The sequence below is a fragment of the Hylobates moloch genome, unplaced genomic scaffold (assembly GCF_009828535.3).
Source record: "Hylobates moloch isolate HMO894 unplaced genomic scaffold, HMol_V3 SCAFFOLD_11, whole genome shotgun sequence".
Classification (NCBI taxonomy): domain Eukaryota; kingdom Metazoa; phylum Chordata; class Mammalia; order Primates; family Hylobatidae; genus Hylobates; species Hylobates moloch.
In genome coordinates this window covers 36,269,309-36,284,830 of record NW_026652286.1, presented here as the reverse complement: position 1 = coordinate 36,284,830, position 15,522 = coordinate 36,269,309, and the positions used below count along the sequence as shown (strand labels likewise).

Here is a 15,522-nt window from a genome sequence, read left to right as displayed (position 1 = left end):
CCGTGCATGAAATTCAGAATGCACCTGGTGATGGGCTGAATGAACACATGAATAAATGAACAGTAGAAAGAATTCAGGTCCATAAGGGTTCTGTGGATGGGAATTCCACCATGACCCGATGGGAATGGAATCACTGAGGTGTACATTTACTCCCTGCCTGACTGCAGCAATAAGACTAGATCATCCCACAAGCCAAAGGGGTGAAGAACAGGATGATGGAGGCAGGGTGGGGATACTAAGTATATCCAGGACTTCAGAGATTTGGCAAGACACTACATCTGGCCCAGATACAGAAGAGACAATCGACATCTGCGAATCGGGAGTTCTGCAATGCGAGAGAAATCGGCCAGGCCTGCATCTAAGAGCAGAATTTGGTGCAGGAATTGCTGATGAGTAAACTGCTAAGTATATGTGATCATCAAAACATCCAACTTTCATCCAGAGGCAGAAGTTCAACCCTCATCCTTTCAGGTGAATTTACCAATTTAGCGAAAGGCTCTGCTATGTAAAATGTAGACGGAAAATAGGAAATCAGGAAAGAGAATCATTTACAATGTAAGCAACCAACAGGAAGAAGGGATACCGTTTGTCCCTAAGACATCTTAGAGATCTGGGGAATGTGGGATCCCTGGGCTGAATGAACAGCCACCCAGGGAACAAAAGCCAGCTGGCTCTGATGGAAAAGCCACATTAGGCACACTCTATGTGGTGGGTTTGTCAGTGAGCAGGCCAGGCCCGTGGCACCTACAGCTGAGGAAGGTGGGGCAGAGCAGATCTGCTGGGGCAGGGAAAGGCAGGTCCTGATAGATCTGTCAGGGCAGGGGAAGGCGGATTCTAAGGAAGAATGGGGCAACTTTGCTCTCTAGCAAAGCCTGGCTCAGGGCTTGGCCTCTGACGCCCAGAACTCTGGGACTGGAGAGAAATCACTCCCCCAGGGACTTCTGTGTAACCTGTCCTGCAGTGCCTGTCTGGCCCTGCTCTCATCTACTGCCAGGGCAGTGCCCTGTCCCATGTGCTCCTTGTCCACATAGCAGTCCTTCAGTTCGTTAAAGTCATGATCACGTTCCCCCAAGTCTTCTCTTTTACAAATCAGAGACCCAGATAATAAAAGTGACTAAAAGTTAAATAGAAGTTCCTGTGTGTCAGGCAGTGGCCCATGAGCTCTACAAACATTACACAAACTTTGCAGTACCATCCCTAACTTACAGATAGGAAAACCAAGGCACAGAGAGGCCAAGCAACTTGTTGGAGGTCACCCAGCTTATAAATGAGAGACCTGGCCTTGGAAAGTGGGGAACCAGGTTTTAACTACTACTCTATAATCTAAACAGAAATTTCACCTGTTTGTCATACTACCCAATTTCTCTTCTGGGTTGTCCCACTGTAAATACTTCACTTTCTCAACATCTCTTAAAACCCAATTCTGCAGTTGTGATCTAAGCAACAGAGTAGAACAAAGCTATCACCTCCCTCTTTTAAAACATTATACTTCTATTAATATAGCTCAAAATTACATTTCTTTTAAAAATAACATTATACTCTTGGTCCACAACGAAATTGATATTAACAAGAACCAGAGGTATTTTCCCAAAGTACTTTAGTTAAAGAGTAATTCCCTTTTGTTTGTACAGTTAGCGTGTTCAATGCAACGGCAAAATCATGATTAAGAATGTTTACTTTAACCCTTTGTCCTTAAGTTGCCATCATGGAGAACACACTGTCCATAGACCTCTGGGTCTCCTCCACAGAGACAAGATCCCAAACTAGAAAGGTTTGCCTGGGCAGGGCTGGGCAGGGCAAGGTGATAAAATAGTGTCCTGGAATCATAAAACCCCAATAAAAATACTGGCTCGGCCACATGGCACCTGTGGGAATTTGAACATGTTTCCTAACCTTGTGAATGTTCAGTATTCCCCTTTATAAAATGCGAATAATAATAACAACCCAGAGCCACATGAGGATAATGTTAGATAGGAAACTGTATGTTAAGCATTTGCACAGAACCTGGCACACAGTAAGTGAGCAGGTGACGGCTCGTGAATCATTTGCTCATGGGCAGCAACTCTGGGATGATCCAGCAGTCATGGCCTACCTGCTCCTGCTGGAGCCATCTCTCTCCTCCCCCAGGACCACCTGCAGAATTTGTGGGGCCCAGTGCAAAAGGAAAACGCAGTGCCCTGTTTAAAAATTATTGCTATGAACTTTAATATAGTGACAGCAGAGCATTAAACCAATCACAGAGCCTTTCTTCTTCCAGGATCCTGTGCAATAGACTGCATACTGACTTGTTTTCCTAATACTAATACTGTCACTGTAACAAATTATTATAAACTTGGTGGCTTAACACAACACAAATTTATCATCTCATCATGCTGGAGGTCAGAAGTCCAACACAGCTCTCGCTGGGCTGGAATCGGGGTGTGCAGCACTGCATTCCTTTCTCAGGAGGACCTATTTTCTTGCTTTTTCCAGCAACTTGAGGCTGCTCACGTTCCTTCCCTCATGACTCTCTCCCATCTTCAAAGCCATCAGTGGCTGCTGAAGTCTTTCTCACATTGCCATCTCTCTGGTTGATCTTTTGCCTCCCTCTATCCACTTTTAAGTGCCCTTGGGGTTAGACTGGGCCCAGCCAATGAATCCAGGAAAACTTCCTTAGTTTAAAGCCATCTGATCAGCAACCTTCATTCCATCTGCAACCATAGTTCCCCCTTGCCATGTAACATTACATACTCATAGGTATGGGGGATTAGGATGTGGACCTCTTTGGGAGGCCATTATTCTGTCTACCCATGAAGCCAGGACCCCCAAAGTTCAAAGATCCCAGATGTCTCTCTAGAGTCTGGACTGTTAAAACAATCTGGCCCACCGAACACTCACAGCCTCATGAAATGCTCCCTAACCTGCTTCCAGGGAGACCAGTGCCCCTGGCTCTGGGCTGTATTCTTTGTTTGCTACTATCCTGTCCTGCTTCTTAATCACTTTGATGCTCACAAAGGATTATCTCCAGCTCCAGACCCAGGGCTCTTTTGTGAGCCTATGTGTGGATCTGTCCCAGTTATCCCCACCTAGGGCTGCAGAACATATTCTGACCGCCTTTGCCAATCCCTCATGTCCTAGCCCCAAGCCCTAACCCACTTGTCAAACCCAAGAGCCAGTCCATCCTAACCCCTGAGAGAGAGGGACACGGGCCTCAGGGGACACTGGTGAGAAGGGCAAAGTCATTACTGATAAGGCTCAGGAGCCTCTGAAGATCTCCTGGCAAGAGGCAGGAGGCAGTGCCTGCCAGAGGCTCTGCCCTGAGCTGCCTTGGAGGGAGGCCATAGAGTTGCCATGGAAACACAACAACCCCGGAGCTTGAGACCAGAGCCCCCACTTCTATCCACACCCACGATCCCTTAGACTTTCCTGTGCCCCTTGTTTGGAAGTAGCCACTTCTTGCAGAAAAGAATGTGACATAAGTCTGAGGCCGAAGCTGCAGAACTGGAGAGCACACCTGTGCCACCTGCCTGGCCTGGCTGTCACTGAGGTGAGAAGCCCACCTTCCCGAATCACCTCACACTGGCTAGCTCACTTCAACCCTTCACTGTCCTCCTTCTCCACAACTCACACCCATCTTTTCAGTGACCTCCCAAAAGATGTCCCCTCCTCCTACCTCTCCATCCCTTGGGCAAAGGACTTCCTCAGTCGCTTTCTCACATCTCCATTTTTCAAAAAGAAATGATGTTTCACTTACACACAGTAAAATGCACAGAGCTTCAGTGTATAGTTCAATGAGTTTTGGCATGTGTACGCCTCTGTAGTCCACACCCCAATTGAGACTTGATGTTTCCTTTTTCTCTTCTTGCCCCTCCTAGATTATTTTGGAGCCTACCAATAAGGAGAAAGAGGGTGGACACCGAGAGGCAGGAGGAAGCACACAGAGAGAGCCACAGGACATCTGGAGCCTGCAGCTGGGGCCATAGGGGATGGAGCTGGGTCCAGCCAGGCTGGGATGAAGACTTTCTGCCCTTCAACCCTGAGACTAGGTATCTTCCCAGACCAGGAAGGAAGCAAATGAACCCCTGCCCAGCCCTGGCCAAGGCTCCACATGGATGAGGTCCAGGAGGCTTCACCAGAGGAGTCTGAAGTATCCTGTCTCCCCCAGATCTTCCCACCTGGATGGCTGAGGAGTCTGCTCTACTGCTGCTACAATACTGCAAGGAGGATGAATGGCATTTTGATTTCCCCAGGAGCCAAGGGGCCTGGATCCTTGAGGAAGTTTGTCCCCTCTTTGTGCAGATGAGGTTGGAAAACTGGCGCACTTCCTATGCCTATTACATATTCATAGGAGTGGGGGATTAGGATGTGGACATCTTTGGGAGGCCATTATTCTGCCTATCCATGAAGCCAGGACCCCCCAAATTTCAAAGATCCCAGATGTCTCTCTAGAGTCTGGACTGTTAAAACAACTCTCCCCAGGGAAGTCGGCACAGGGAGGTGCCTTGCAGATGCCACCCCCCAGGCCCTGCCTCCCTGCTGCAGAGAGGTGCCTTGCAGATGCCACCCTCCAGGCCCTGCCTCCCTGCCACAGAGGCACCAGAGGGACAGTGCTTCTGTGGCCATCACATCCAGGCCACTGCCTTACTAAAAGCCTGCGAGGACAAGTCCTCCCCGCCATGGAGCCTGGGAAAGGGTCAGCAGACTCGCCCTCCCTCCAACCTCTGTCTGGGTTCCTATCTCAATGTAAACTCCAGGAGACATCTGTCCGACTCTTTGTTGGGTACCCAGCACATGATGAGTACTCAGTAAATGTTGGCTGGATGAAAAAATAAATGAAGCCTAGCAACTGGCTGGACCGATGTTTTTCCTTCTAGTTTTGTCCTGTCTTGTGTATAAGGCACTGAGCACAGCGTGGTCCTATCTCAGCCACGTGACAAGCTGGGTCCGATTACATCTTTCAGCACCAAGAAAAAAATGAGACAAAGTAAGTGACTAGCTAGAGGTGAGAGAAAGGAGGGTGGGTAGGATTCTGAACACTCACTTTCCGATCTAGGAATGAAGCCAAGAATAATATCAGGGTTAGAATTTGGAAGAGTAGGGCCAAGAATACCAAGAGCAAAGTGTGGAATACAAGCAGCAGGGACAGAAGTCCCAAAGAGCAAACCGGAATTCACAAGAGGCACAAGGGCTCCGGCTATGGAAAGAGCCACACAGCATGAATCTTCCAGAGACTGCAGTGACTGTGGGCTTCCTCTCCACATGCTGACCCACATCCCCTCAGTCCAAATCCCAACATTAGCCAGAGCCCAGGCATCATTCTGAGCCTTGGCAACAAGCCTTGGTTTCACGTTCACTAAAACAGTTTTTTCCAACATGTAGACGCCGACCTTCCTCCCTCCAAAACTGATCAGCAAATGCTCAGGGCTATATTGTTAAAGCGGGCCTGCCACTCCCATTAGAGTGACACAAATGGATGCCTCAAGGCAGTGTAGGACAGTGGTTACATGCACAAATTCTGTTGCCATACCACCTGCCCCAGCTCTGCCACTAGTGACCTTGGGCAGGAGATATCATCTCCCCATGCCTCAGTTTCCTCTTCTGTAAGATGGAGGCTAATCACAGGACTTACCTCAGAAGGTTTTACTGTGAAGACTCAAGGAGTTCTTATAAATTAAGTGACAAACATATGCCTGAAAACATGGCTCATCCTATATAAATGTTTGCCAGTGTCGTTTGAAATAGGATGAGAGAAATTTTGGAAAGTTTCCAAAATGAATTAAGCAGGATGAGCCAAGCAATGGCCTTGTTACAAGGCAGGGATGTTTTTATGGAAATTAACAGACAAAAAGAGGCACTGTTTTACCTAAGCACATGCTTGTTTTGTGTGGTCCACCAACAGCTCTCCAATCTTGGGCATGCGTCTGGCACGTGAGCTGAAATAGAGCTAGACAGAGCCTTCCAAGTACATGTGCAAAGGGAACCCTCCCCTGTTAAAGCCACTTTCACAGAGCCCTCCCTGAGGAGTGAGGAGGCTCTGCTCTGCCTTTTATCAGAGATTCTGTTTTTCTGTCTGGAAAAAGGGGCTGACAGAAGTTGCTTGGTGCCACGGGGGAGGTGTGGAAGCTCCACAGACTGTAAAGTTCTGTGCAGAGGGAAGGTCTTTCTATAAGGACGATTGCTCCTCTCCAGCAGCTCAGGAGAAAACTGCAGAATTCTGCCCACCTAAAGTCCTTCAGAGTTCCTCCCTCTCTCAGGCAAATTCCTCCCACAGATCAGAGTGGGTGGGGCACTTTTCTCAGTTAAGGATGAAGGGCTCCCACATGCGCTCTCATTGTGCAGCACTGCGCACAGTCAAATAAACAACGGTGGGCCGATGTCAAAGCCACGATCTGGCATCTGAGACATGGGCTTAAGGCTCAGCTCAGCTGCTTATCTGACTCTGTTACCTCAGACAACACTCTTTCTGCTCTTCAGTTTCCTCAACTCAAACGGGAAGAATCTACCATTTCCTGGTGTACCTTCACTGCAGTGTTACTGTGGTCCAAATGGGAAGGGCATTATCGGCACGTCCAGCACTGTGGGAATCCCAGTTGTTCTTATAACCAGGTTACAATCTGTAAAAGCCACCCTTTCCTTGGCTTCCTTTTCATTTTCTCTTTCATTTTGAACAAATACGGATTGAGCTGTGCCTGTGTTTTGTAACAGATTGACTGAAAAGTCCATGGCTCTTCTTCTGGCCAAGGCCATGGCCAAGTCCCCTGCAGGAACTAGAGTGCCCTATTCCTGATGACCCCTTCTCCAAAGCCCCCGTGTGCTGCCCCCATCAGACCAGCTCCTCTCCAGAGCCAGGAGTGGTCTCTGCAGCTCCTCTGTGGACTGAGACCCTGTGACACTTAGCTGAGGTCACCTTCAGGATATTTCCAGAATCCAACCCCATGTCAGCACCTCCCCTGCTGCCATCATGGTCCAAGCCACCACTGCCTCTCACCTGGAAGCCTCTTAACTGGTCTCCATGCTCCCAGCCTTGCCCCCTCAGTCTGTTCTCAGCATAGCAGCCACAGGCACCTTTGCAAGTGACAATTAGCATATTGCTAATCTGCTCAAGCCCTTCCCATGGATCTCTGTCTCACAGAGTAAATGCCACACTCCTTGCAAAAGCCTATGAAGCCCTTCTCCTGGGATTCACCTTGACTGCACATCGGAATCACCCAGGAGCTCTAAACAATACTGAAGCTGAGCGCCACCCCAGAAACACTTATCTAATTGGTCTGGGGTGTGGTCTTGGCATCAGGATTGTTTTTTAAGGCTCACTTGATGTGTAGAATGTGCAGCAAGGTTGAGAACCACTGCCCTAATGATCTGCTTCCTGTTGCTCCTCTGGCCTCATCTCCAACTACTGCCCCCTTGCACACCCCATTCCAGCCACAGGGGCCTCCTTCCTCTTCTTCAAACATGACATGGCATGCATGCTTCTGCCTCAGGGCCTTTGCACTTGCCACTTCCTCTGCCTGAAGCGTATTCCCCCCATCCTCCAACAGTACCCCCATGGCTTGCTTCCTCTTCTTCTCCAGGTTTTTGCTCAAATGTCACTTCTTACTGAGGTCTTCTCTGACCACCCAGGAAAAATTGCAGCTCCCCACTCTTGACCCAGGTGTCTCTCTCTCTCTCCGACTTTATATTTCTCCATAGCACTCACCACCATCTAACATACTGCATATTTGACTTCTTTGTTTTGTTTACTCTCTGTCTCCACCCAACTAGAATGCCAGCTCTGTGAAGCAGGGGTTTCTGTATGTTTTGTTCACTGCTTTGTCCCTTGTATTAGTCCATTCTTATGCTGCTATGAAGAAATACCTGTGACTGAGTAATTTACAAAGGAAAGAGGTTCAATTGACTCACAGTTCTGCATGGCTGGGGAGGCCTCAGGAAACTTACAATCATGGTGGAAGGCACCTCTTCACAGGGTGGCAGGAGAGAGAATGAGAGCCAGCAGGGAAAATGCCAGACGCTTATAAAACCATCAGATCTCATGAGAACTTAACTCACTATCATGAGAACAGTATGGGGGAAACCATCCCCATGATTCAGTTACCTCCTACCCGGTCCCTCCCACAATACGTGGGGATTATGGGAACTACAATTCAAGAAGAGATTTGGGTGGAGACACAGCCAAACCGTATCATCCCTGTATCTAGACTATGCTGGCACAGAAGTGCTTAATAAATGACCTGCAAGTGAAAGTATATTCTTCTCTCCCTTTGGACATTCGCAGCTGCTCTTTCATCCTAGCCCAGCCAGGTTCTCCCTGAGCCACAAACAACCATATCCAATTATACAGTATACAGCAGGTGTTCAATGAATGTCTGTGGAGCTGAACTGAATCTTCTCCCTAAAAGAACACAGCCTCCAAACCCAGCAGCAAGATCTTTCTCAAAGACTCCAGATATAAGCTCACTATGGTTTGCAGCTTTTAAAAAAATGTAAAAATGAGAAAAGGGGGAAAACACTGTGGGGGGAGCTCACAAAAATTAATGAGATTTCCTCAGCTGAGGTACGTGCCCACATTTTTAATAATTGGGAGTAATAAGAATTCTCACTGAACCTTAAAGGAACATCCTTCTGTAACAAAGAGAGAAGTCAAGACAGACTTCTCTGTCAGATGTAACGACTTGTTAGCCCTGCAAGATGGATGTACTTTAAAAACTAATTTACAGAAAAAAGATTATGCATAAAATGCAACTAATTGGGTTAAAATGACGTATAAACAGGAATGTGAGATGATTGTAGTGTCCTTAAAGAGTAAATTAAGTTGTTAATCCTCAAAATCTCTACTGGAAGAAAGCTTTGCCCCTACTCAGCTAATGGAGAAACTGAGGCTGAGGGAAGAGGAGAGTGACTTGCCTAACACAAGCCAAGGGGACAGGCCCTGGCTGAAGCAGGAAAGGGACCCAAGAATCCAGGCGCCCAGTCCTGGCTCTGTTCCCAGCACTCTGGGGACCCCATCTCCCCATAGGCAGGTCGACAAGGGCCCGGTCACTGACTCTGCTCACCCACTGGGTCTGAGGTCAGGCAGGGGCCGGTCCAGGGGCAGGCGGTCGCTGAGGTAGGCGTTGTAGCCGTAGTACTGGAATTGCTTCAGGGCCACGCGCCGGCCTTCGGGGCTGAGCTCCTGGCCCCAGTGTGCAAACAGAGAGGAGTCTGTGAAGGGCTCAGCCTCTGCCTCCTCAGGCTTGGCAGGAGCCTCTGGAGAAAGAAGGAACAGGAGACAGTGGGTCAGAGTGCACCCCTGCATGTGTTATAACAGTCCCTTTCCCTTCCTCACAAACAGCCTTTGGTAAAACAATCTTAGCCCCTTCTTTCGGGGTCAGGGCTGACTTGGGTTTTCATGCTTTCCAAAGACCCATTCATCCATGAATCCATCCATTCACCTAACCCACAACCACCAGGCACAGGAGATAGAGAAATACACCTGACAGGGTCTGCTGAGAAGCGAATGGATGTGACCCTGATGCCCCATGGCTTCAAGTCAGGACCCCCTTTCTCCCCAGTCTGCCTCCCTGCCAGAGATGTTGGCCCCAGCCCTCAAACTGGGCATCTGCTTCTCTGTCCCTAGCCTGTACCCCCATTTCCTGCAATTCCCAAGCCCACCCCACATTGAGGCACCCAAGCTGGGAGTCTACTCCTCCACCCAGTTCTTGCCAGCCCTTCTCCCTCTTCACCGTCTGGTCCTGCAGTGAGTTGCCTAGTGCACCATGTGACATTCACCTGGCTGTCAGCACCCCGGCCAGACTGCCTCCTGCTGCTTCCAGACACTGCCCACCAGAATAGCAAATCCATGACACAAGTGACAGCCAAGCCACACCCCGCCTGCCCTGTACTCTGGGCCCTGCTCATGGGAGCCCTCGGGGACTTGGTGGAGACAGCTCAAGGCCAGCACATGGTTTCCCAGGAACTTCCCAGAAAAATGGAGGGGAATCACTAACTGTGAGAGCAGAGGCTTTGAAGTCACACAGTCATGGATTCCAGTCAGTGCTCCACCACGTCCTGGCTACATGACCATAGCACAGTCAACCTCCCAACACCAAAATTCCCCCCCCCCCCCCAGAATGCAGAGATAATAATATCCAACCACCCTCCAGAGATTGTGAGGATTCCATTAAATAACATGTATAAAGCATTTAGATCAGTTTATGTCTCAGAACAAGTGCACAGCCAATGGCAATTAAGATTATTATAGCAAGGGAAGGTTATTGAAATCTCTCTTTTATGGGGGCTAAAAGATAGATCTTGCTAGGATATGGGCTGATAGTCCAGGACTTTGGAGTTACTTCCCTGGGACAGGTCATCAGGTGAATCATTTGAGATCAGAAATCAGAGAAATTGGACAGAGTTGGCAAGCCCACTGGACAGGGCCTTCTGTGCTCACAAATACACGAGGGAAGTAAGAGATGGAGCCAGGAGCCTGGAATGACAGTGATCAGAAAAAACAGAAGCAGGTCAGGGACAGGAGAGGCAGGCAGGAGAGGCAGGCTTGGGACACCTGCCCACATCCCCTTGTTGGCCTGTATGGAGCCAATGGGTGCATGACACACCTAGGTACAGGCTGGAGATGAGCAAGGAGCTAGGGTTCTGAAGTCTTCAAGGCTGCAGAGTTGGGGCTATGGACTGCCACCTCCTCTCACGGTGCTCTCCTAAAAGCCCCTCTGAGACAGAGGAAACTGCCTGGGAACAAAAGAGGGAGGCTTCCAAAACATAGGCTCCTCCTACCATGGAAGGGGTGCTCCAGTGGCAGGAAGCCTCCATCACCGGAAGCAGGCAGAGGCTATCAAGAGTAGAAGGGGACTTAGCAAGCCCACGATCCTGAAAGCAGAGATGCCAGAGAACTCAGTGTGAGAGATGCAAAAAGATCTGTAAACGAACTCCCAGGTGCTGAACTCACTGGGTGCACATGCATAAGGTACCTCTCTGGGCCACGTCCTCCAAATGGGACACCCTTTAACTCCTGGGATAACCACCAGAGCTAACACTTGACGAGTGCTCACTCCTACCATGAGCCAGGCTCTGTCGTAAGTATTTTCTCTTATCAACTCATCTCACCCTATAAGGTAGGAATTGTTGTCATCTTCATTTTATATATAAAGAAAGTGAGGCATAGAGAGAATAAAAAACTTGTCCAGGTTCACACAGAAGGAAGTGCAGTAGCTGGATTTCAATCCTGGGAAGGCTCTCCCCAGGCAGTGGTCCTCCCACTATGCTATACAGCCTCTATAAGGCAATGGGCTGCTGAAGTACGTGAAGTACAAAGACAAATATGGCATACCATCTCGGTGACTGATTTTCCTTAAAGACATAAAAGCAAAGTCGGAAAATTAAACAGATTAGGATATATTGAAGAATAAAATGCAAACTATGCAAACACTTCTAAGACACAGCATTTTCAGGATTGCAGTGGCCTGCCCAAAGCTCCATGCCAGAACTTGCTCATTCTTCTCCCCTACTAGGCATGCTTGAAGGGTAGCACAAGCATGCACGATCTTGAAGGTCCTTGTTATCTCTAAAAAGATGTATGACTCATTCGTTTGGAATGGGAGGTAGTAAAAATCTAAATCAGTGAACCAACTGAATCATATAATATTTAAAAGAAATGTTGCTTTCTTTTAAATTTATTGCTCTCGAATACCTAAATGGATATTACCAAGTAAAATGAGATCAGTTAATGGAAAATTATGATCCAAAATTAGGCCTGCATTGTATAATAATATATTATAAACATATTAAAGTCCTGGTGACACCACATGCTCCTACCTTTTCACTCAGTATGGGCACAAAGGATGACAAACTCAAAGCTAGTGAGTCCTGAAAGATGAGGTGGGGAGCCTACAGCAAGAAAGATGTAATATTTGTTGAATTTCTGCCAAGAGTCAAGCACTGCGATAGGTCATTTCCTTTATCAAATGTTGCCTCTCTTCCTCCTCACTGGTGCAACTCCACAGAGCAGGACCACATCTGACTTGACCCCTGCTGGACTGCCAGCTCCTAGCACAGTAACTGCTTCTTACAAGGGACTCACTCAATCGATCATTTCAAAATACATCAGTTAATAAGTAACCCATAGTGGTTAGACACGATGAAACCAAAAGTGAAAAGGTTAAGTGTCTAATCCAAGGCCACCCAGTCCCAGTGTGTCAGTGACATCGAATAAAGGCCTGGCTCCTCCAAACTCCACATTCTTTTCTTTATATCAGGGGTGGCAAACCATGGTCCAAGGGCCACCACTTGTTTTTGTAAATAAAGTTTTATTAGAACACAGTCACATCCACTTGTTAACATATTCTCTTTGGAGCTGAAGAGCAGAGTTGAGTATGTAGAACAGAGATGATATGACCAGAGAATCTGAAAACACTATCTGATTCTTAAAAAAAAAAAAAAAAAAGTGTGCCACCCCCGACCCTTTCCCCAGCCCTGTCTGCCTTGTACCTTAGAGTTGACTCTCCTGAGGTAAGGAGGCCTTGCCTCTCTGAACTCTATTTAATTTTCTTTACTTCCAAAGAATTGGTTAAGAACACTGGCTGTGGAGTCAGAATCCTAGGGTTTATCCTCCAGCTCTACCATTTGCCAGTTTGGTCCACCACACCCTGAGCCTCAGTTTCCTCTTCTTGAAAATGGGGTTGATAATAATAGTGCCTTCTTCATAGAACATTTGTGAGGACAAATGAGATGGTCAGTTAAGGAGCTTGGCACAGTGCCTGGCACATAGTAAGCTCTCCATAAACACTGCTGAAGCCCCCACAAAGCCCCCAGCCCTATCGGGCCGCTGGAGTTCGGATGGGAAGGTGACATTGCCAAGGTCCCCAGCTCTGGAAGATGCTGACACCGTCCCGCCCCACATGAAGGCTTTCCATGTCCATAGACAAGTGGTCTATGCTTAACCAGACCTAGGCTCCACTCTTGTCTCCAGTGAGAAAGCAGGCCTACATGGTCATCCAGCAAAGGGGACCACCGTTGACATAAGGGGGACAGGCAAAGAGGCCTCGGAGAAGTGTCTGGGCTGGGTCCTCTACAGGGGTCCTAGGGTGTTTGGCATATCTGGTGATACCCAGACCCTCTGATGTCTGGCATCTAGGGATGAGGCACCTTCCAGGAGTGGACTCTGGCTGAAGCCCCTGCAGGGATTCAGACCTACCTGGGCATGTCTGACTAACTGATGAGGTGACTCAAGAGAAGCACATCTCCAAGGGCTGAGGACTCCCCAGGAGGGCCCATTCGAGGCAGAGATTGAGCAGGGCACAGTGAACTCTGTGAGTTGCAAAGCCAGAGCGTGTGAAGGAGAGTATTTGGAGGATTCTGAGCACAACATAGAGGCTGTTATTCACCCCCTGCCCTCACCCAGCCCTGAGTGCTTGTCTGGGTCCCAGGGAGAAACAGGATGAAAGGGAAAGTGAAGGGGCTGCTTCACCAGAAAGCCATGCTTGGGGCCCAAGCAGTGCTTGAGTCAGGGAAGGCAGAAGGAAAGGGATGATGTGATTAGGGCAGGTTGGGGAGCCCCCAGTGTGGCCTGAGGAGACCCCTCGGCCAGGGGAAACATTACCATGCCATGTCCTTCTCTGATCAGAACCTTCCAAGGGCCTTCCGCCGCCTTCTTGCTGAACACCTGCAAGGCCCAGCACTCACCTCCCATCTCTGCCCCTGGTTTTCTCCTCTCCAGCCACACCGGCCACTCATCAGATTCACCAGGCACATCTCACCTGAGTGCCTCAGCTGCAGCATTTCCCTGCACATCCTCCTGGCCAATTCCCTCCCTTCTATGTCTTTACTCAAAAGTCACTTCTCAGCAAACCCTATCCTGAACATCCAGCCCTCTCCCCAGTTTTTACATATATAGTCTCTGATATGGTTTGGCTATGTCCCCACTCAAATCTCATGCTGAATTGCAGCTCCTATAATTCCCACGTGTTGTGGGAGGGACCTGGTAGAGGTAATTGAATCATGGGGGCAAGTCTTTCCCATGCTGTTCTCACGATAGTGAATAACCATCAAGAGATCTGATGGTTTTATAAAGGGGAGCTTCCCTGCACATGCTCTCTTGCCTGCCACCATGTAAGATGTGCTTTTGCTCCTCTTTCACCTTCCACCATGATTGTGAGGCCTCCCAGTCATGTGGAACTGTGAGTCCATTAAGCCTCCTTTTCTTTATAAATTACCCAGTCTCACTTATGTCTTTCTTAGCAGCATGAGAACAAACTAATACAGTCTCCATTCATTTTGCTTCTTGTTTGTTTCCCTGACTGGAATGTGGCTCTGTGAGGTCAGGCATTTGCTTTGTTCTCTGTTGAGTCCCTCAGACTCAGAACAGCATCTGGCACCTAGTAGGTGCTCAACCAATACCAGTAAAATGAACCAATAGGGCATTAGCAGTGGGTCATGGTGGGAGTCAGAAGACTCCCTGCCTACTAGAGATTCCCCAAATCTTTCAGAGGGAGTAGAAAGGGGACTGCAGTCCTGTGCCAGCAGGTAGGAGCACAAAGCCAGTGAAGGCATGGCCAGGGCAAATTCCAGCTGTGTGCAGTTAATTCCTCCCCAGTTCACTTAAGCAAATAATTGTGCACAGTTACACAGACTGACAGGGCACGTTTAAGAGCTTCTCAGGTAGTTCCACAAAATATGGTCAATGATAAGCAATCTCCACTGCTCTCCCAGGACTCCTCTGTAAATCTCTTATACCAGAGAATTACCAGGCTTCTCTCCCAAGTATCCAGAATAGGACTGTGCATGGAGTAATTACCCCCAAAATATAGGGAGAAGGAAGATAAGGAGGGAGGCAGGGAGAGAAGGAGGCTGTGTCTTCTTCTTGCCTCTCTCTCTCTCTCTTTCAAATCTCACCAAGAAAGGCTCAGAATCAAAAAGATTCCACTGAAGGGTCCAAACATCCCTCCTCCCAGAAACCCGGGCACAAAGGGCAATGAGGTGGGAAGACCCAGAGACTCTAGAAAACTGACCTAAGATGCCCTCAGGAAGTGTCCAGCTCAAACCACAGAGCCACAGAGAGCGAGAGAGTCAGGTCAGGAGTTCTCTTCCTTCCTTGAAACCTAGCCCGCGGTGTCCCCAAAGCTCTGGCAGACACGTTGATACCTGTCTTCCCTCCGGAGTCTCCTCAGTCTCCAAGATGCTCATTACAGAAATCCTCACCATCAAGCCCTGAGGGGAGGATTCCCTCCAGAGGACACTAATCACTCCACCCTTGAAGAGAAAGGTACAGTTGATGGGTCTGTGCAAAGCGTGACATTTCTGACATCAACAGGCAAACAGGCTGACTCCTTCCTCATTGTTGACATTGAAATTCTCCCTGAGGGACCCAGTAAGCAGTCATTCCTGCTCATCCCCAGGGTGCGGGGAGCTGCAGCTTGGCCAGCTCTATTCAGAGAGGCTCCCTGATGGCTGTGCTTCCTTTGTTTGCTTGGAGACTTGGAACTCACTGTCAGCTTTCCCCACAAAGGGTGTTAACCCCTTTTATCAGCTAAGCAACAAATATTTAAGCAAGTTTAT

The 15,522-nt window shown here is 48.6% G+C and overlaps 1 protein-coding gene across 2 annotated transcripts in view; it reads right to left on the bottom strand.

Moving 5' to 3' along the window:
- The window catches only part of GALNT18 (polypeptide N-acetylgalactosaminyltransferase 18), a 350,732-nt gene that overhangs the window by 166,850 nt on the left and 168,360 nt on the right, over positions 1-15,522 (bottom strand). For both annotated transcript variants that reach the window (XM_032166608.2, XM_032166609.2), the window contains exon 2: positions 9,030-9,222. In XM_032166608.2, the coding sequence (XP_032022499.1) occupies positions 9,030-9,222 (193 nt within the window). The remainder of the gene's footprint in view (positions 1-9,029; positions 9,223-15,522) is intronic.